This window comes from Eschscholzia californica, unplaced genomic scaffold (genome assembly GCF_041429995.1).
Source record: "Eschscholzia californica isolate CP2 unplaced genomic scaffold, dmEscCali1.0.p SCAF_6, whole genome shotgun sequence".
Lineage (NCBI taxonomy): Eukaryota > Viridiplantae > Streptophyta > Magnoliopsida > Ranunculales > Papaveraceae > Eschscholzia > Eschscholzia californica.
In genome coordinates this window covers 44,080,539-44,097,767 of record NW_028238483.1, presented here as the reverse complement: position 1 = coordinate 44,097,767, position 17,229 = coordinate 44,080,539, and the positions used below count along the sequence as shown (strand labels likewise).

The window sequence follows — 17,229 nt, the reverse complement described above, 5'->3', positions numbered from 1 at the left end:
CCGACGTAATTTATCCTTTAATGATAGCATCTTGCCAGAAGCTAGTCCAACTATTTTACTATGTATAACGAAATGACTACGACAAAAGAATGAATTATTCATTCGGCGGCAGAAGAGTTTGACCATGATTTGGATGGGCAACTTGCCATTGAAAATATTTAGTCGGCAAGGATTTAATATAACCTAAAGTTGGGTATTTTCAATGTAAAGTTTGTTTTATGGTTGAAGATTTTGACCCATCAACCTCACTAGTTAGATTTGATTTAGGTCTAGTCTTGAGGATTGATTTTTAATCTATAAATCAAAATAGAAGAAATGAAACATTTAAGATGATATCCTCTTACGGAAACAAAAAGAAAAATGTAAGAGAATAAGAGATCGAAAAATAAAAGGGGATAAACTAGAGACTGTTTGGGTGAGGGAGAAAAGGAAAAGGCAAAATTTTGAAAAAAAGAGGATGAGGAAAAGGACCACCACCACCATTGCCACCACCTTTGCTTCTTCAAGTTTCCCCTCAATGGCTTCTCTTATTTTGGTTTCTTTTCATTCTTCTTCCTTCCCAGAGAATAGAGATGTGGACATGATAAAGATCTTTCTCTCTCTCTAGGTCTTGGCTGATTGGTGGGGGTCAATTTGTTTCCATTTTTGGACTACCATTCTTCCCAACTAGATTGGATTTGGAAACTAGCAATTCCTAGAATCTTCTATCTTGTTACATCTTTCATGTTAGTAACTAACACTTTTCTTCATTGTTTTCACATACCCAAGGATTTTCTTGTTTTAGGATTTACTCAAAACTATAAAGGGAAGAAAACCAAGCTCACAATACCAATTAGGACTTACCCAACTTTAAACTTTTTCCCTAGTCACCACTAGTTTTTGAATTATATCGCTATGATTTTCGAAAACAGATCAGAGAATTATATAGTCAGAGTGGTACAACTTTACGAGAATATTCATTCCTCAACAAGAAGTCATAAAAACTCTACGTACCATGCTCTTTCGGATGTTGTATTCCATCTATAAACCATAAACAAGTGACACCAAGGGATGAGTTTGATGGGTAAAAGATGAAGATAGAAGAAAGAAAGTGGGTTTGGCAAAAGGGCATGAACTTGATAAATACATTTGCTATCAAAGAAAAGATGGCAATCTTTAATCACCTAACCTTCCACTCACCTTTTTATCCTTTCCCATCTCTCTATTTCTAACCATCCAAATCTTGAGGTGAGAATGGGAGAGGAGAGAAGGGAAAAAGGGTCACCACCATACACACACATACCCACACTTTATAGTGGAGACGGGTTGTGCCACACTAAACTAGGGCTACAATTCACCCCATACAACATTCACCCCCACCATAATAAAAATGTCCCAATCAATTACTATCAATTTAGGCTTTGTTACAACTTACCACAAATTTGTGACCTTTTCATCATTAGATTTATTTTACACACAAAAAGGTCAAAGATATCAAAATTAGCACTTTTAGCAACAAAAGGAAATTTTTTGTTTGAATTGTCTACGATTTATTTCAGTGTTGTAAGAAAATACCACACACATGAAAAACCTAGAAATTGCAACTAAAAAGGTCTATCATGAATCAATAAGTCAAACCTAATAAAATAATCCCCTAGCCAATCTTAGAAGTTGCTCATTTTCTACTAATTTTGTATAACTAACAATGATTATGTCAATTAACTTAATTTAGTATCAAAAGAGAATACTATTTATCCACTAAATCATCCTCTGTACTGTTTTCATAATTTAGAAACTTGAACATTATACCAATATAAGGATCATCTCAACAAAAAAAAACTCTTCACCCAACTATTTGTCTGGCTGACCTAACTTGACCTAGATTTATTAGGACCTCTAACAAGTCTGAATATTCATCTAGAAAATGATTATTCTCTTCTTACATATAAGGTGTAACTAGTGAGTGGCGGATGAATGCCGTCACTAATGTGTCACTAATGTGTCACTAATGTCGTACTTAGGGAGTCTAATATGCGAAAGACGTACTTATTGTTCAGTTGTGAGAATTTCTCCATGTTAACTAGTTCTATTTCATCACGAGTTTAAGTACATAATAATATGCCATTTACTAGAAGAGTAGCCCAAAATCTTGGTTTGTACATTGCCTAAAGGAACACTAATGCGCATATAATTGCAGAAGTTCGAAAAAATGGGCAACGACCCTACATTCTTAGGTGTGAAGATTAATATATTAAATTAAACACAGTCATACTAAGTTAATGTACAATCTTAAACTCACCAGGACTATTTAGAGTGACAATGATCTTTCAATTATTTCCTGCACGTACCCAACGAGAAGAACTTGTTGTTTTTGCCGATGCAGAGTAGTAATCACCTACATTTGCTACGAATAAAGGGTCTCTAATTTCATCTCTGAGTTCAATATTGGTGTTGTTGTTATCACTAGTTGGGCTTGTTTGCTCCAGTTTCTGTGTTAGATCCTCCATTGTCTTCTTTAAATTCGCTCTGCTTATTTGCCCTGTTTCACTCGTTGAGATACCAACCATTGTAATCTTTGGAAGAAGGGGATTTGCTGGCACTTCTTTGATGTATTCTCTCCCTGTTCTGTCCATGCTACCAAAACAAAAGAACAAAGGTCCGGTTTAAACAGAAGAAGTATATATTAAGACAAGAGGGGTATCTTGTTTAATTCCTTTTTGTTTATATTATCGGTTTGCTCTAACCTTGTTTCAGAAGTTATCTTATTATCCGTTTTTGACTGTCTTCTCGACCATGGATTTGAAAACCAATCTCCAAACGGGAACCTGGAATCTGAATTGACCCTCTGTCCTTGTTCCCGTCCAGCACTCTCTAGATTTATATCTGTAGAAGCAAGTCTAGTTTCATGTGTATGATTCTCGCTTTCTGTTATGATGTTGGCAGTGGTGCTTGTAGCCTCAGAATCCTTCAGCAAAGAAGCCGCAGTCCTGCAATCATTTCACTAACACGATAAAATAGAGATCTATTAAGGAAACAAATGACAAAGATTTCTAATGAAATTGTAGATGTGACAGTCAACATCAGCGCGATAAGACATCGACAGTCGTCGACCTGATTTTTTGGTTGCCGACATTTGCTTTCCTTTAGTATTTGTAATTGGGATATTTTGAGGTTTGAACTACCATAAAAATTAAGTAAAAATGGATACTCTTATGAGATATTGGTTATTTTGAAGCTTCGGAGATTTTACACTTGCAAAGGAATGACTACTTCCACAAGAGTTCATGTTACTGCATGTCTTAGAGAAGGCAATAGCATCAAATTATTGTACATCAATAGGACTTCAGCCAGCATGAAACGCTACAAGTCCGTAGCCACAGATTCTCGCGCCAAAAGTGAAAGAGCAAGTTTTTTCTCATACAGGCTTAACATGGGACTAGAAAGCCCTAGCATATGATTGTTGGGGTCTTCTTGACCCACGTCGTGCTTGTGAAGCAGGTCAACAATATCGAACTTAAAAAAAACCGATTCTGACATTATTTCTCTTTTTGGAAGTGTGTAGGTTAATTCAGTATTTACAAAAAGGCACGTTACACACTATCGTGTGAAATCGGAGTATTTAAAAGAATAAAAATGACATGATGATACCTTCTCTCAAATGAGTCGACCATATAAGGAAATTTTGGTTGAATACCAGTGGCTTTACGTAACCACCTGTTTCCCAAGATAACTTTGTCAACTGCATAATGAAGTTGCATTTCTGCAACTTTTGATATGACACTCAACGGAATTGTCGGTTGTCCCATCTCATCCATCACTTCTTGCACCTGTTTGAGATAATGGGTAAATCGATAAACAAAACAGAACCCATGATTTTGTTGTAATGGGAAGTACAATGAACTTGAAACATGGCCTTAACTTTTACATTTTTTTCTTTCCATCCGCTAAATTTCTAACTACTTGAACCATTTATCTTCTGACACGGAACCGCCTAACTTATATTTGTTTATATACCTCTGGAGGTTCCCATAAGCTATCCATGTTGTCTTCAACCGACTCTGCTGACAGGCTGTCGTCAATCACATCACTTCGTCGTTGAATGCGTCGATTCTGAATTAACGTGTGGAAGTGCTGGTCAACAGATTCTTCAAGGATGTTGTCTAACATCTTTTTGTCGAAAAAGTAGGGTGTATACCTGAAATGAAGGAACAGTTAGCAGTAGAAGATCATATGTTAACTGTGAAACTCAATTGTTCTCCATAAAGTCATTGAGATGTGAAATGAGACAACTACCCAAACTAATTGAGAGAATAAAAAATTCATGAGAAACACTGAAGCACATTGAAACGCGATTACGACTAAGGAAATTTGAAAGGCACTATCTTGACATAGAGGAACGAAATAACAGTAAAATATTAGAGGAAAATAAGAAAGCAAGTGTAAGGATGAAGAGGGAAAAAACCTAAACTAGCAACATGTACATCTTATAAATATGGAAACTTGAATTATGACAACAATGCAAGTTGGTCGTACCACTTAATTCCATCATTTGTAGCTATTGCAATATCTAGGTTTTCAGCAGTAAATACAGGTACACCATCAATGCTTCTCATTCCACTATTTTGAGGGATCGTCTTCAAAAGTTTATTGGCTGCCTTGACCTGTGTAGATAACAAATGGTTACCAAGGAAATATGAGAGAGAAGGAGAGTGAGTGAGTGAGAGACCATTACCTGTTTCTCATTTGGAACGAATTCAAACATATGAGGCTTTTCCTGCGCAGCAAATAGAGATGTACTATATGTCAGCTTCAATACTACTCAATAAAGTGCCTTTCAAAATCTCTGTTAAAGTGCTAGCATTACGAAAATTACGTCTAAAACAGACGAAGTTCACAAGTAAATAACTACCATGGTTCAACTGGCCAACGTAAAAAACAATTACCCAGCCACAAATTTTTAAACATAGGAAAACTAACAGCTTCCTACAGCTAGACGTAAGGAACTCAATAAACAGGCAGGTGTAGAAATTGAAATATGGAATACCTTGAAATGTTCATATGCCAGATCAAGGCGGCAAGCGCCAACAACACCAGTTGGTATATTTAGCTGCTTAACATAAGAAACTACCAAAACATGATAAGTCAGAATGCAGTAAATTCTCCTTGTACTAAACTACTAGTATATGCAATACAGATAAAAATTACAAAATTGAGACAGGAAGTGTAAAACAGCTTTGGGGGCATGACGCATTTAGTTACCTCGTGCCTTAAGTACGAAGGTCAACGTAGTGCTGAAGTACATTATAGATTAGCATGGCTTAACATTATGACAAGGGTAGCAGCGAGAGATGGCAGCATCTGGTAACTGAGTGGCATAGCTTGATTACAAAAACATTATTAGGCGCTTTTATTTAAGGTCTAAATGTTTGTAAATGTTTATTTGAATCATTATAATTAAGTAGTTCTGGAGACTATCATTTTCTGTTTAATGACATTGGAATATCTTATATTACAGTAGCCAAATTAGCAAATAAGCTAATCCTAGACAGGTATATGAATAAATACATGTAAATAGGACATGTATATTCTAGCATTAATGTAGATAAGCATCACTCAGAACTAGGCAAATACGTAAAAGTTAGTCTGTTCATATATCCTCTCAAAACAAAGGTACTGTAATTGTAATACCATTAACAGAAAGAGTAGAAGAAGAGCATTTACCTGCATCACCTAGATCCATGAAAAAGCGAAACATGGGACCATCTCTCTCATTTTTAGTGATTGCTGCAAACATCCGTTTGATCCACTCAGGAGTTCTACAGAGTACAAAGATGGAAGATAGTTAACAGAGTACTCTCACACATTGATTAATTGGCTCATTTTTCGGATGTTATAAATGGAAGACCGGAAGGCTTCCACAAATGTTTGGTCTAGTAGCTTATAGCTACATGAATATAATACCTAAGAGATGATGCAACAAAAATATCAGAACAACGGGAAATTTAATCCTCCTTCCACACCTTAAATAAGAAAATTTAAAACTCTAGATGTAAATCGTAACATTTCTTGGTTGCAGAAATTCTTAAAGCACTACACGAGAGAATAAGAAGAGTTCGTGGAACTGCTACAAAAATCATCATTGGGTAAATCTACGAGCATGTTTCCTCAAAACTTCATATTGTTGTAACTTTTTCATTTTCTTACCATCAAAATTTGACACCTAGTTTGTTATATTAATGGTTTCAATGGGTCAAATAAGTTTTATTAATCAGAACTTGTTCCTTTTCTCTAGAAAGTTTCATTTTTTTTTAGTATAGAGTATACACACGACTACGACGATGTGGAAGAAGTAAAGCACTTCTCTTTAACATGTTTGATAAATCAAGGGTGCATTTCAAAATCATGATAATACCCAAATCCATTAACATGTAACTTTGTGGAGAAGAAGCAACCAAATTTTAAGTTTGCTAATAAAAATGGATACTTAGTGGTAATTTGAAATAGGGGGGAATGAATTACCTTTTGGAAAGGAAAGGAATTTGAATGTGGGTAGAGACTGCCATGAGACCTGTACCAGAAATATCACACATACTAAAAACTTGGCCAACAAAAGCAGGACCACCAGTAGCACCACCCCCTTTCTGATTGGAATTAAGACTAGCTATTCTAACTGTTGATGGAAATCCAGAACCTTTCTTCGTTCCTGATGTTGATGACATTGAATTATTCTCACTTGAGCTCTTACTTGATGGATTTGGGGTCGAGGGTAGGGCAAAATTAGATGGATTTATTGGAGGAGGAGCTTCTGAGAAGAGTAAAGGAACACAAATTGATGATGAAGATGTTGAAATAATACTTAGCTGATTTGACAATGAAGGTGATGATGATGACACTGGTGGTGGTGGTCGGGAATTGTTGATTTTGTTACTACTACTGGGGTTTTTATTATTAGTAATGATGTTTAGGGTGTTGTTAGGGTTTAGGGTTGTTGTTGTTAAGAGTGAGAATAGAGATGATGAGGCTGATTGCATGAAACGAGTGATGTTGTTGTTGTTTTGTTGATGAGGTTGTTCATTACTGGAAGCCATGATTGGATCCAAATCGATGGATGTCGACTAATTTATAAATACATTGAAGATTGAAACTTTCTCTCTCTAGAGTTAAGTTGTATGTTAATGGGTGTCTGGACTCTGGATTTAATCCGAAGAAGAAGAAGAAGAAAGGGAAAGTCGATTTTGAGGAGTTTTGTTTGGGGGAGGCAGTCACCCGACGAAATCGTTGAACTTGGACTACAATCGGGTTATTATTGACCGTTGGATCTCTATCTTTGTGTCTATTTTTTAGTTTTTTTTTTTAAGAAATTGACTACTATTTAAAGGTCATCGATACATCATTAAAATGTGATAAACACGATAAACGCCTAAGTTTAACCAATCATTAAATACTTTATAAATCTTGGTGATAAACTGCTTTCACAGAGAGTCGATCTCTGTAGATCGTGGGTTTGAGAGGGATGTCCTACCACTACACCAAAGAATGGTGGACAAGATATGTATCTATTAATCAAATCAATTAGGATCTCTAATGTCAACCCTTGGTTTGCCCAAGGGCTTATCACATTTTACTGATTTATCATTGTCCTATAACAACTAACATAGATTGTAGTCGATTTTTCAAAAAAGAAAATCTCACTTTTTCCATTCAGCAGACTTTAAGAAAAAGAAAATGCGTATCTCTCATTAAATGTTAGATGTCTGTAATATTTAGGATTCAATCCCATACTCATTACCAAAAAGTTAAAATAAGAAGAAATGATTGTCGACTGGAAAATCATTATTTTCGAGTTCTCTTATTAGTTGTTCGAACCTTAAAGTTTGACCAATGAAATAACTTGGATCCAACATTTACATCATAAATTACACCAAAAAGTTCAAAAGGTAATTTACCACCTTCGAACTCAATGACCTCTTATTTTGTTATACAGGTGGACAACAGATTGTGTTGGCTCGGAAACAGACCACCATGACCAGTTTTGGAGTCAGGTCAACACGAGCTATGTCGTGTTGACCCGTCACAGATTTGACAGGTCGTGGTGCGCGCTTGGATTATGGGTTCCCATACCCGTTACAAAATGGCAACATGACCCTTCACACTACGTGTTGTTTCTAACCCGTCAGCCACACGCAAGAAATAGACCAACGCTACGTGGATTCTGTTAGATACTCACACCCATTTGAACGGTCAGTGATGCGAGTATCTGATGTGACACATTCCGTTTCCACAAGGGGGTAAACTCAATGATGTATTAGTCGAGGGGGCATTCTCAATTACGTAGTAGAAAGTAAGGAGGTAAGAAGTAGAAGTTTATTTTCGTCTGGTTTACGTTTTTCCAGTCTCGATCTCCCTCTCTCGAACAAACAGATCAACAACACTTTGTAGTATAAGAATCTTCTTAATCGATGGAAAGGTGAAGAACTCTGAATAACTAAATACCAATCTTCTTAAGGTGAGTTATTGATTTTCATTACCAAGTTATTGATTCATATCTAGAGGGTTTAAGGTTTATGATTATTTGTGTAGGATCTCAGTTACCATACGTTTTTTTTTTTTTCGAATTCAATTCATTGTAGGGTTTTCAGATTGGATCTATATGAAGTTCTGAATTCATTTTCGTATTGAAATTGGCTTTGATTTGATTATCTTTTTTTTTTTTGTTTAATTGAAGGTTCAATTTAGTTTTTGTAAGGGGTGTTAATTGAGTTCCAATTCTTTTAGGGTTTCCGTTTGATATTGTTCTTATCATGTTTCTTATGGTTGAATTTCCTATACTGGGTTGTCTTCAAAATGAAATTTTGATTCAAAAAAAGTAGTACTCCATTAAAATTGTTTAACATTTTCAGTTTTCTAATTAGAAATGTTTTCTGCAGGAATAATACTTAAGTAGCATTATTCTTTCAAATAAAGGAGGTAGCTATGGTTTCATCAGAAGAGAATAGCTCACTCTTCCCTATCTTCATTTTGACTATAATGGCGATACCTTTAATACCATACACTATAATCAAGTTATGCCGTGCTCTCTCTAAGAAGACAAAAAGCATACATTGTCAATGTGCTGTGTGCTCGCGCTCCGGAAAATACCGCAAATCTATATTTAAACAGGTAAAATTTCTTGACTTCTCCGTTTAATTTGCTTACAAAGAAGATGCGTTTCTCTGTAAGCAATAGGCGCCTTTTTTTACTCATGCCTTATTTTTCTTTGTCTTGCAGATATCTAACTTCTCAACCTGCAGCAATTTAACTCTTGTGCTGCTTTGGGTCGTCATGTGTGTCTTGATTTATTACATCAAACATACAAGCAGTGAGGTATCCTAAGCTTCATTATATTCGAGCTTCGATAAAGGTTTTTCATTGTTATTGTCCAACTGAATTAATATTGAAAACCAATGATCCTTGTTATAGAATACCAAGCATTATCTTCTGTTTCAAGAATAAGATGCATAGATAGTATGCCTTAAAGCTATTCCCAATGGTCATTGCTCCACTGAAAGTTCGCCGTCCTTGAAGGCCTCCAGTTTGAACTGTTTATTATATTTGTAGAAAACTTAAGAATTTGTTGACCTGTCTTTGTAGACAGAAATGTTCAATGTAATGTGGTCTCTGCTTTTGTATTGCCTCGCACTGATCATCGTTCTTCTTTCTCAGAGCCAACCATTCGAGCCATTCGGCATTCTTGGCTTAGTACCTGGAGCTTCAGATTCAGAAATAAAGAAAGCATATAGGAGGCTCTCTATTCAGTACCATCCTGATAAAAATCCTGATCCAGGTTGATTTTGTTCCACGACTTTACTCTATGTTGTTTGTCATTGGCACAAAATTAAGGCTTGTTAGTAAAGACATGTGAAGCTATTCTTACCAATTTCTTTTCTGGTTGCAGAGGCCCACAAATATTTTATTGAGTTCATATCAAAGGCTTATCAAGCTCTAACTGATCCAATATCTCGAGAGAATTTCGAAAAATATGGTCATCCAGATGGCAGACAGGTATATATCCCTTTCTTTGGATGTGGGAGTACATGCTATTTCTTCATGTTTTTCTTTTGATAGAGGGATTTAATTTCATTTGAATTAGTTTTGAGTGTTTTAATTTAACAAACTTTTACGAGTTGTGGATGGTAGATGAACTAATTGGTTTGTGTGGTACTCTATTGAACTCAGGGGTTACAAATGGGAATAGCTCTTCCTCAGTTCTTACTCAATATTGATGGAGCGTCTGGTGGAATTCTTTTACTTGGGATTGTGGGAGTCTGTATTCTCCTGCCTCTGATAATGGCTGTTATTTATCTCTCAAGGTCATCGAAATATACTGGGAACTATGTCATGCATCAAACATTGTCTACGTATTATTATTTCATGAAGCCTTCATTGGCCCCAAGGTAAATCTTAATGCAATTTTGAACATTTCAACTGAAAATAGTGTCAGTTTCTATTGTGGAAGCTATGCTGAGGCCTTCTTATAGATACTGCAACTATGTTTTATTTTTTCAATTGGGTTACTTGTGAAGTTCTATCACGTGCTTCAATTGTCTATTCTAATAGTGCCTTATGACACAGCAAAGTTATGGATGTCTTTATCAAGGCTGCTGAGTTCATGGAAATTCCAGTTCGTAGGAGTGACGGGGAACCCCTTCAGAAACTGTTTATGTTAGTTAGGAGTGAGCTGAACTTGGATCTTAAGAACATTCGGCAAGAACAAGCCAAGTTTTGGAAGCAGCATCCATCTCTTGTTAAGGTCACTTTCTGATCTATTATATGTCTTAGCCCACTTGGTGTTATCTTTTTAGTTTTTATTAGATTCTGTTTCTTATTCGGAGGTTCTCATTCTCACTCATAATTTTGTTCTATTCAGACAGAACTGTTGGTCCAGGCCCAGCTTACTCGTGAATCAGCAGATTTGCCATCAGCATTACAAGGTGATTTCAAACGTGTACTTGAAATGGCACCTCGTCTTCTTGAAGAGCTTATGAAGGTATGCACATGCTTTTCCCTCCACAGAGGTTTCTGTTAGTGGGTAACTAAACATTTTTGTTTCAGCTTGATTATTTTGTATTATAAATATCATCTGGTACATAACTTGAGTCTGCTCCCAAGTTCGTAGTGGATTTAGGAGTTTAGCATGCACTGGAATCAGGAAATCGTCTTAAGATGGATATTTATGTTATTGGTTTTTTCTTACTTTCATGTTGATAGAAGTAAGTTCTTAATTTTCATTGTTCATAGTGGATTTAGGAGTTTAGATACTCATTCTCAAAGCTTTATTAACAACGTAATTTTTTCCTTCATTTTTTTGGTTTGAAAGAATAAGAAACAAATAAAGGAAAAATAGTTACTGTGCCTTATTTAGTGATATTGTACATTTATTTTTATTTAGTTGTTCATTATTTATTTTCTGCACGCAGATGGCAATTATACCTCGCAATAATCAAGGTCACGGATGGTTGAGGCCTGCTATTGGTGTTGTAGAGCTTTCTCAGAGTATTATTCAGGTGCTATTTCTAATAACTGCTTAATACTGGGTTTCTGGTGTATTTGTTAACAAGTGATAGCCTTACATATTTCTGTTGTCTTCGGCCCTCATGCATAGACCAACCCTTCAACAAACCTATCAAAGGCACATCTGAAGCATTTCCCCTGAAAGCGTATTACTGAGTATGAGGGCGATATGTACTGTATTGGGTTATTGTTGTACCTACATAGTTACTTCTTCTACTTTACCATATATGTCGTTAGTCTCAGCCCATATCTTGGGAGTATTGAAAGTATTTTGAATGTACCATGATGCAGGCGGTTCCTCTTAGTGCAAGAAAAGCAGCGGGAGCATCTAACGAGGGCTTTGCACCTTTTATGCAGTTACCACATTTTAGTGAGACCATTGTCAAGAAGATTGCCCGCAAAGTAAGTACCCTGATAATAATAATAATCTCTTTATGTGTATATGCGCTCTACTTATCCTCTACCTGCTAAGTTGTACATTGAAAGTTTTCAGAAATAGTGCGTAGTTCATTTAGACCCGAGACACCCTCTTGAGGTTCTGAACATAGACGTTGCTTGCCTAGGAATAATGTATTTAGAAGAGTAAAATAATGAAGATAGTATAATGTTTGGAAATGCATTTTTATCTAAATAATTATTTTGTACCTAACAATCCAAGATGACAATGTATCTGCTTGGTACACACGACCATGAAAGTCCATTCTATTAGTATCAAGGAGTAATAAATGTGTTGTGATCTCCCAGAGTTGAAACCCGCTTTGTTGAGTCTGTTTTACTACAAACAGCAATTGTCCCAAAGCCCAGTAAGTCATTATGTGCGATAAATTCTCTTTCTCGAGTGTCTAAAATATATATATGTATATATATATATATCTGCAGAAGGTCCGAACGTTTCAAGAACTCAGAGACATGACGGAAGTGGAACGTGCTGAGCTGCTAACTCAAGTTGCAGGATTTACTGATGGCGAAGTACAGGACGTGGAAATAGTACTTGAAATGATGCCCTCAATAACAATCGAGATCACCTGCGAAACAGAAGGCGAAGAAGGTATTCAAGAAGGAGATATCGTCACAATGCAAGCATGGGTCACACTCAAACGCAGAAATGGCCTAATTGGTGCCCTACCCCATGCACCCTACTTTCCATTCCACAAGGAAGAGAACTTCTGGTTGCTTCTCGCTGACCCAGTCTCGAATGACGTGTGGATGTCTCAAAAGGTCAGTTTCTTAGATGAAGCTGCAGCATTAACAGCAGCATCAAAAGCAATTCAAGAAATAAAAGAGGGTTCTGGAGCAACAGTAAAGGAAATAAGTTCTGCAGTTCGGGAAGCTATCGAGAAAGTTAAAAGTGGATCTAGACTTGTGATGGGGAAATTCCAGGCCCCTGCCGAAGGAAACTACAATCTTACATCATTTTGCTTATGTGATTCATGGATCGGTTGCGATAGGAAGACGAATCTGAAAGTTAAAGTTATGAAACGGAGTCGAGCTGGATCTAGAGGCCTAGTTGAGGAAGGCCCAACTGTGGAGGAAGGAGTCGAGGAGGAAGAAGAGGATGAAGAAGAAGAATACGACGATTATGAAAGCGAGTATAGTGAAGACGATGAAGATGAACAAAATACAAAAAGAAAAGGAGTTGTTACCAACGGTGTTGTGCCCGAAAACAGTGGTTCTAGCTCTGAAGGTTCAAGCTCCGACGAAGAGTAAAATAGAGATTGTTCGTTCCAGTCAAGGAGAAGTATTTAGTTTTCCCCTTTTTTAGTTGTTTGGTGGATGAACTTGCTTCCCCACCATAACCCGAAAAAAGTTGTTAAATCTGGAATTTATATACTGTTGGTTTTAAAATGAATAAGGGATATTAAAAGGTGAAAATTTTTGTTGGGATAAATTTTATTTCTCTTGGGTTTCTTGAGTTTTTAGGAGATCATCATGTGGTGACATCATAAACCTAGTGCTGTATTTGGATCTATGATTCATTGGCCTTGGAAAAACATACCTTGCACATGTACTTGCCAAAATCAAGTAGAAATGTATCTTCTGTGTTATGTAAGTTAATTGAATTTCTTTTTATGGTAAATGTAACACCCCTATTTTCTTGATATACCAAATTGGGTGGAAATAATAAAAGTCTAGGTCAGTTTTGTTTAGATGAAATACTAGTGGGTTTAAAAACCCTATTTCTCTTCACTCTTAAGGAAACCCTATAGAAAAGAAAGAGGGTGCAGCCGCTCCTTAGTGATGGGAGGAGGAATAAAGAAGAAAAGTGATGGAAATAGAGTTCTCTAGTGAGAGAACAAGCCATGGTTGTGGTCTTAAAGTCATCTAACGCGAAAAGAGGTAGATTTCCTATCTCCTAATTTTTTTGTAGGCTCTTTCAATTTATTCCATGATAGGTATAGTATTGTTAATCACATGAAAGAACGATTAAATGGCTTAGAGACTAGTTTTATCTAGAATTTCATAAAACATATAGAGAGGACAGTATTTTGGTCTAAATTCAACTTACATCTGGTATTGATATATGAAGAATCTCGGTGTGATTCTTATATTTTTGGAAAGGTCTGTTTGTCTACTTTCTAGTAGTTCAAACGGTTTGTTAATCCGAGTTCCGAGTGAAGAGTTACGATAGTTTTCGTACAAGGTGTCAGAACAGTGTCTACTGCAGTCGGTTTATATTAAAATTAAATCTGGTGTAGATATATAATGAATCTAAGTGTGATTATTATATGTTTGGAAAGGTATATTTGTCTACTTTCTAGTAGTTCAAACGGTTCGTTAATCCGAGTTCCGAGTGAAGAGTTACGATAGTTTTCGTACAAGGTGTCAGAACAGTGTCTACTGCACGTCGGTTTATATTAAAATTAAATCTGGTGTAGATATATAATTAATCTAAGTTTGATTCTTATATGGTTGGAAAGGTCTGTTCGTCTATTTTTTAGTAGTTCAAACGGTTCATTAATCCGATTTTCGAGTGAGAAGTTATATTTGTTTTCGTACAAGGTGTCAGAACAGTCTCCGATGGACGAATTTATTGAGATAATTCACATGGTTTCTGTTCTTTAGGCAATGTATCTCCTAGGTAGATACCTTCTAGTGGTGAGCCTATGTTTGTTAATTAATATTTTTATTTGCTTGTTTGAGATTGCGATCCACGTGAGGATCTACTATAAGCATCATCCCTTCTGACTTGTCATGTGTTGTTGACTTGAATTGTTTGGTGAGTTTGTTTGTAAGTATTGATAAGAGTCAATGTTTGTTGTGTATTGGTCTGAGATACCTGAACAAGAGTTTGATGATTGTGTCTTTCGACATAATGTGGTTGTCGACGTACATGTCAAGTTTGTGGCCATAAAGGTTTACCTTAGTTAAAGGCATGATATTTTTTATCTGCTGAAAAAAAAAAGATCGTTGTATTATCAGGGTTAGTATTAGATTAAAATAATACGAGAACCGGAAAACCTAATAATTAATCAAATGACATAAATTATTAGTTTCGAGAGGGATTGGATAAATCTGATATATTATGTTAGTATTCACCGTTAAATTTCAGATAATGCCAATAATGAATATGAATGCAATGCTTCCTTGATTGGGGATTGAGCTTGCCTACCCGAGACTTAGGTTTGAGGAAATCTACTGCAGTTGGGTTTTAACCCAGCTATTTTGTTTTTCAGGTAATTATTGTGCACTCATGATAGGTGTTGCTCGTGGATCCAGTTTGAAGGTCTCAAATCTTGGATTTCAAGGCGGTTAGCTTGAGATTTGGGATTTGGGGCGCTACAGTAAACAATCATATATCGGCGGCGAGACGGAGTGTGGTGTTGTTCTTAAGAGGTTAAACAACCTTTTAACACCGTGAGACTCAAAAGTGCCTAAGCAGACAATATTACTAACAACTCAGAAGCTGATCTGTATCATCCTATAACACGTTATCAACATGATTCGTTCTAATGTGACGTGATCTTGGAGAGGGTGTGTGGTAAGCAATAGACTCGATTCGCTCTACTGTGATGTGGTCTTAGGATAGTTTGTTGTAAACAATAGGCTCAGAAGTGATGAAGCAGACAATATCACTAAGAACCAGAAGACTAGTCTAAGTCATAGTATTACACTTTTAACATAAAATTGACACTGCTCATTTATTTTGAAAAAACAAAAAAGATAGAGAAAGAACTACAATAGAAACCCTAGACATGAAATACAACGGAAGAAGATTAAAATCAGCCATGAATGAGTACATTATTGAAGCTCAACATTTAATATCATCATTAGAGACTGTTCTTGTGCAAGTAAGTTTCATATACTAATTGTGCACTAACAATATCCACAACAGCAGATCCAACTGATTTAAACACAGTAATCTCATCATCATCATCCCCATTTCTTCCAATCTTCTCTCCTTTAATCAAATCCACTAAATTCCCACTAATCTCCTCTTGTTTAATAACCCCTCTTTCAAATGCTCCTACCAATTCTCCAGCTTCAATCATGGCTTCTTCCCAATCAATAAAAACTTTCCCTCTCTTAATTGCTTCATCATCACATTCTCTCATTAATGGAGTAAATGATCCAATCAAATTCAAATGAGCTCCCAATTTCAAATCTTTTCCTTTCACAATTGGGTCCTCTGAATTTGTTGCACAAACTATTATATCCCCCAATTTCACAATCTCATCTAAACACTCCCCAAACTCAAAATTCACATACCCAAATTCTCCATCTTCTTCCTGAAATTTCTTCACCAAGTTTTGAGCTTTTTCTGAATTTCGATTCCAAATTATTACTTTCTTCAAATTGGGTCGAACTGTTAAATGAGCTTTAATCAGATGAGGAGCTAATGAACCAGCTCCAATCATAAGAAGAATTTCTGAATCTGTTCTTGATAAGTATTGAGAAGCTAGGGCAGAAACTGATGATGTTCTCCATAGTGTTAATTCAGTTCCATCCATTATTGAAAGTGTTTGACCAGTAATTGAATCGAAAAGGAGGTAACTTGCATGAATTCCAGGTAAATTTCGAGATGAATTTTGGGGGAAAGATGTTAAAATTTTGACTCCGATATAAGGAAGAGAAGGGAATTGAGACCAAGATGGCATTAATAGGAGAGATGAAGATGGATCAATCGAGTGATGTTGACGAATTGGGGCTTTAATTTTACTAGAAATTAAGGGTAGTGAAGATTGAAAGTGTTGCAATAGCGATCTGTAAGAAAGTACAGATCTTAAAGAAGAATCGTCAATCAAAATTGGGGTTTTGGTTTTCTCCTGTTCGATTAGGGTTTCTTGAGTCGCCATTTTTGAAGTGTTGCAATAGAGATCTGTCCCCGTTTTGATAATCTAAATCAATAAAATAGGTTTTAAAGACAGTCGTATTTATTATTAACCCCCCATATTCTACAAAATACTAGTTACACTAATTTTCAATTTGGGCACTCGTGTTTTTCGGTTTAAAATTTAGTTAAGAAATTCTAAAGTTTGTAACTTCGAACCGATTTTGTGGTAGAATACCAACGCGGCTACTAAATACAACTCAAATTAGTGGACTCGGAGCAAATTTTATAACAAATTTCAGTTCAAGTCTACAGATTTCAGCTTTAGAATATTAAAATTGAATTTGGTGGACCATGAGTCGAATTTTGTTACAAGCCCTCAGCCCACCGATTTTGGGTGCCTTCTAACCAGATGCAGTCAAATTAAATTT

General features: G+C 36.0%; 3 protein-coding genes across 3 annotated transcripts; 1 reads left to right on the top strand and 2 right to left on the bottom strand.

Annotated features, from left to right (window-relative positions):
• Positions 1 to 2,080: 2,080 nt before the first annotated feature.
• On the bottom strand, positions 2,081 to 7,314 carry LOC147535437 (Tic22-like family protein). The gene is made up of 9 exons (XM_086645141.1): positions 6,499 to 7,314; positions 5,701 to 5,795; positions 5,024 to 5,103; positions 4,712 to 4,753; positions 4,513 to 4,640; positions 3,994 to 4,174; positions 3,628 to 3,806; positions 2,724 to 2,966; positions 2,081 to 2,613 (listed from the first exon to the last, which is right to left on the bottom strand). The coding sequence occupies exons 1-9, from the start codon at positions 7,065 to 7,067 to the stop codon at positions 2,307 to 2,309; spliced, it is 1,824 nt and encodes a 607-aa protein (XP_086501267.1). The 5' UTR covers positions 7,068 to 7,314; the 3' UTR covers positions 2,081 to 2,306.
• A 927-nt stretch (positions 7,315 to 8,241) lies between these two features.
• Positions 8,242 to 13,417, top strand: LOC147535436 (dnaJ protein ERDJ2-like). The gene is made up of 11 exons (XM_086649521.1): positions 8,242 to 8,485; positions 8,907 to 9,138; positions 9,247 to 9,342; positions 9,682 to 9,802; positions 9,914 to 10,020; positions 10,195 to 10,412; positions 10,591 to 10,768; positions 10,886 to 11,005; positions 11,436 to 11,522; positions 11,821 to 11,931; positions 12,409 to 13,417. The coding sequence occupies exons 2-11, from the start codon at positions 8,953 to 8,955 to the stop codon at positions 13,234 to 13,236; spliced, it is 2,052 nt and encodes a 683-aa protein (XP_086505647.1). The 5' UTR covers positions 8,242 to 8,485; positions 8,907 to 8,952; the 3' UTR covers positions 13,237 to 13,417.
• Positions 13,418 to 15,641: 2,224 nt separating this feature from the next.
• LOC147535435 (NAD(P)-binding Rossmann-fold superfamily protein) lies at positions 15,642 to 16,888 on the bottom strand. Its single transcript, XM_086649520.1, has one exon. It carries the CDS (start codon positions 16,821 to 16,823, stop codon positions 15,798 to 15,800), a length of 1,026 nt encoding a protein of 341 aa, XP_086505646.1. The 5' UTR covers positions 16,824 to 16,888; the 3' UTR covers positions 15,642 to 15,797.
• Positions 16,889 to 17,229: the final 341 nt, after the last annotated feature.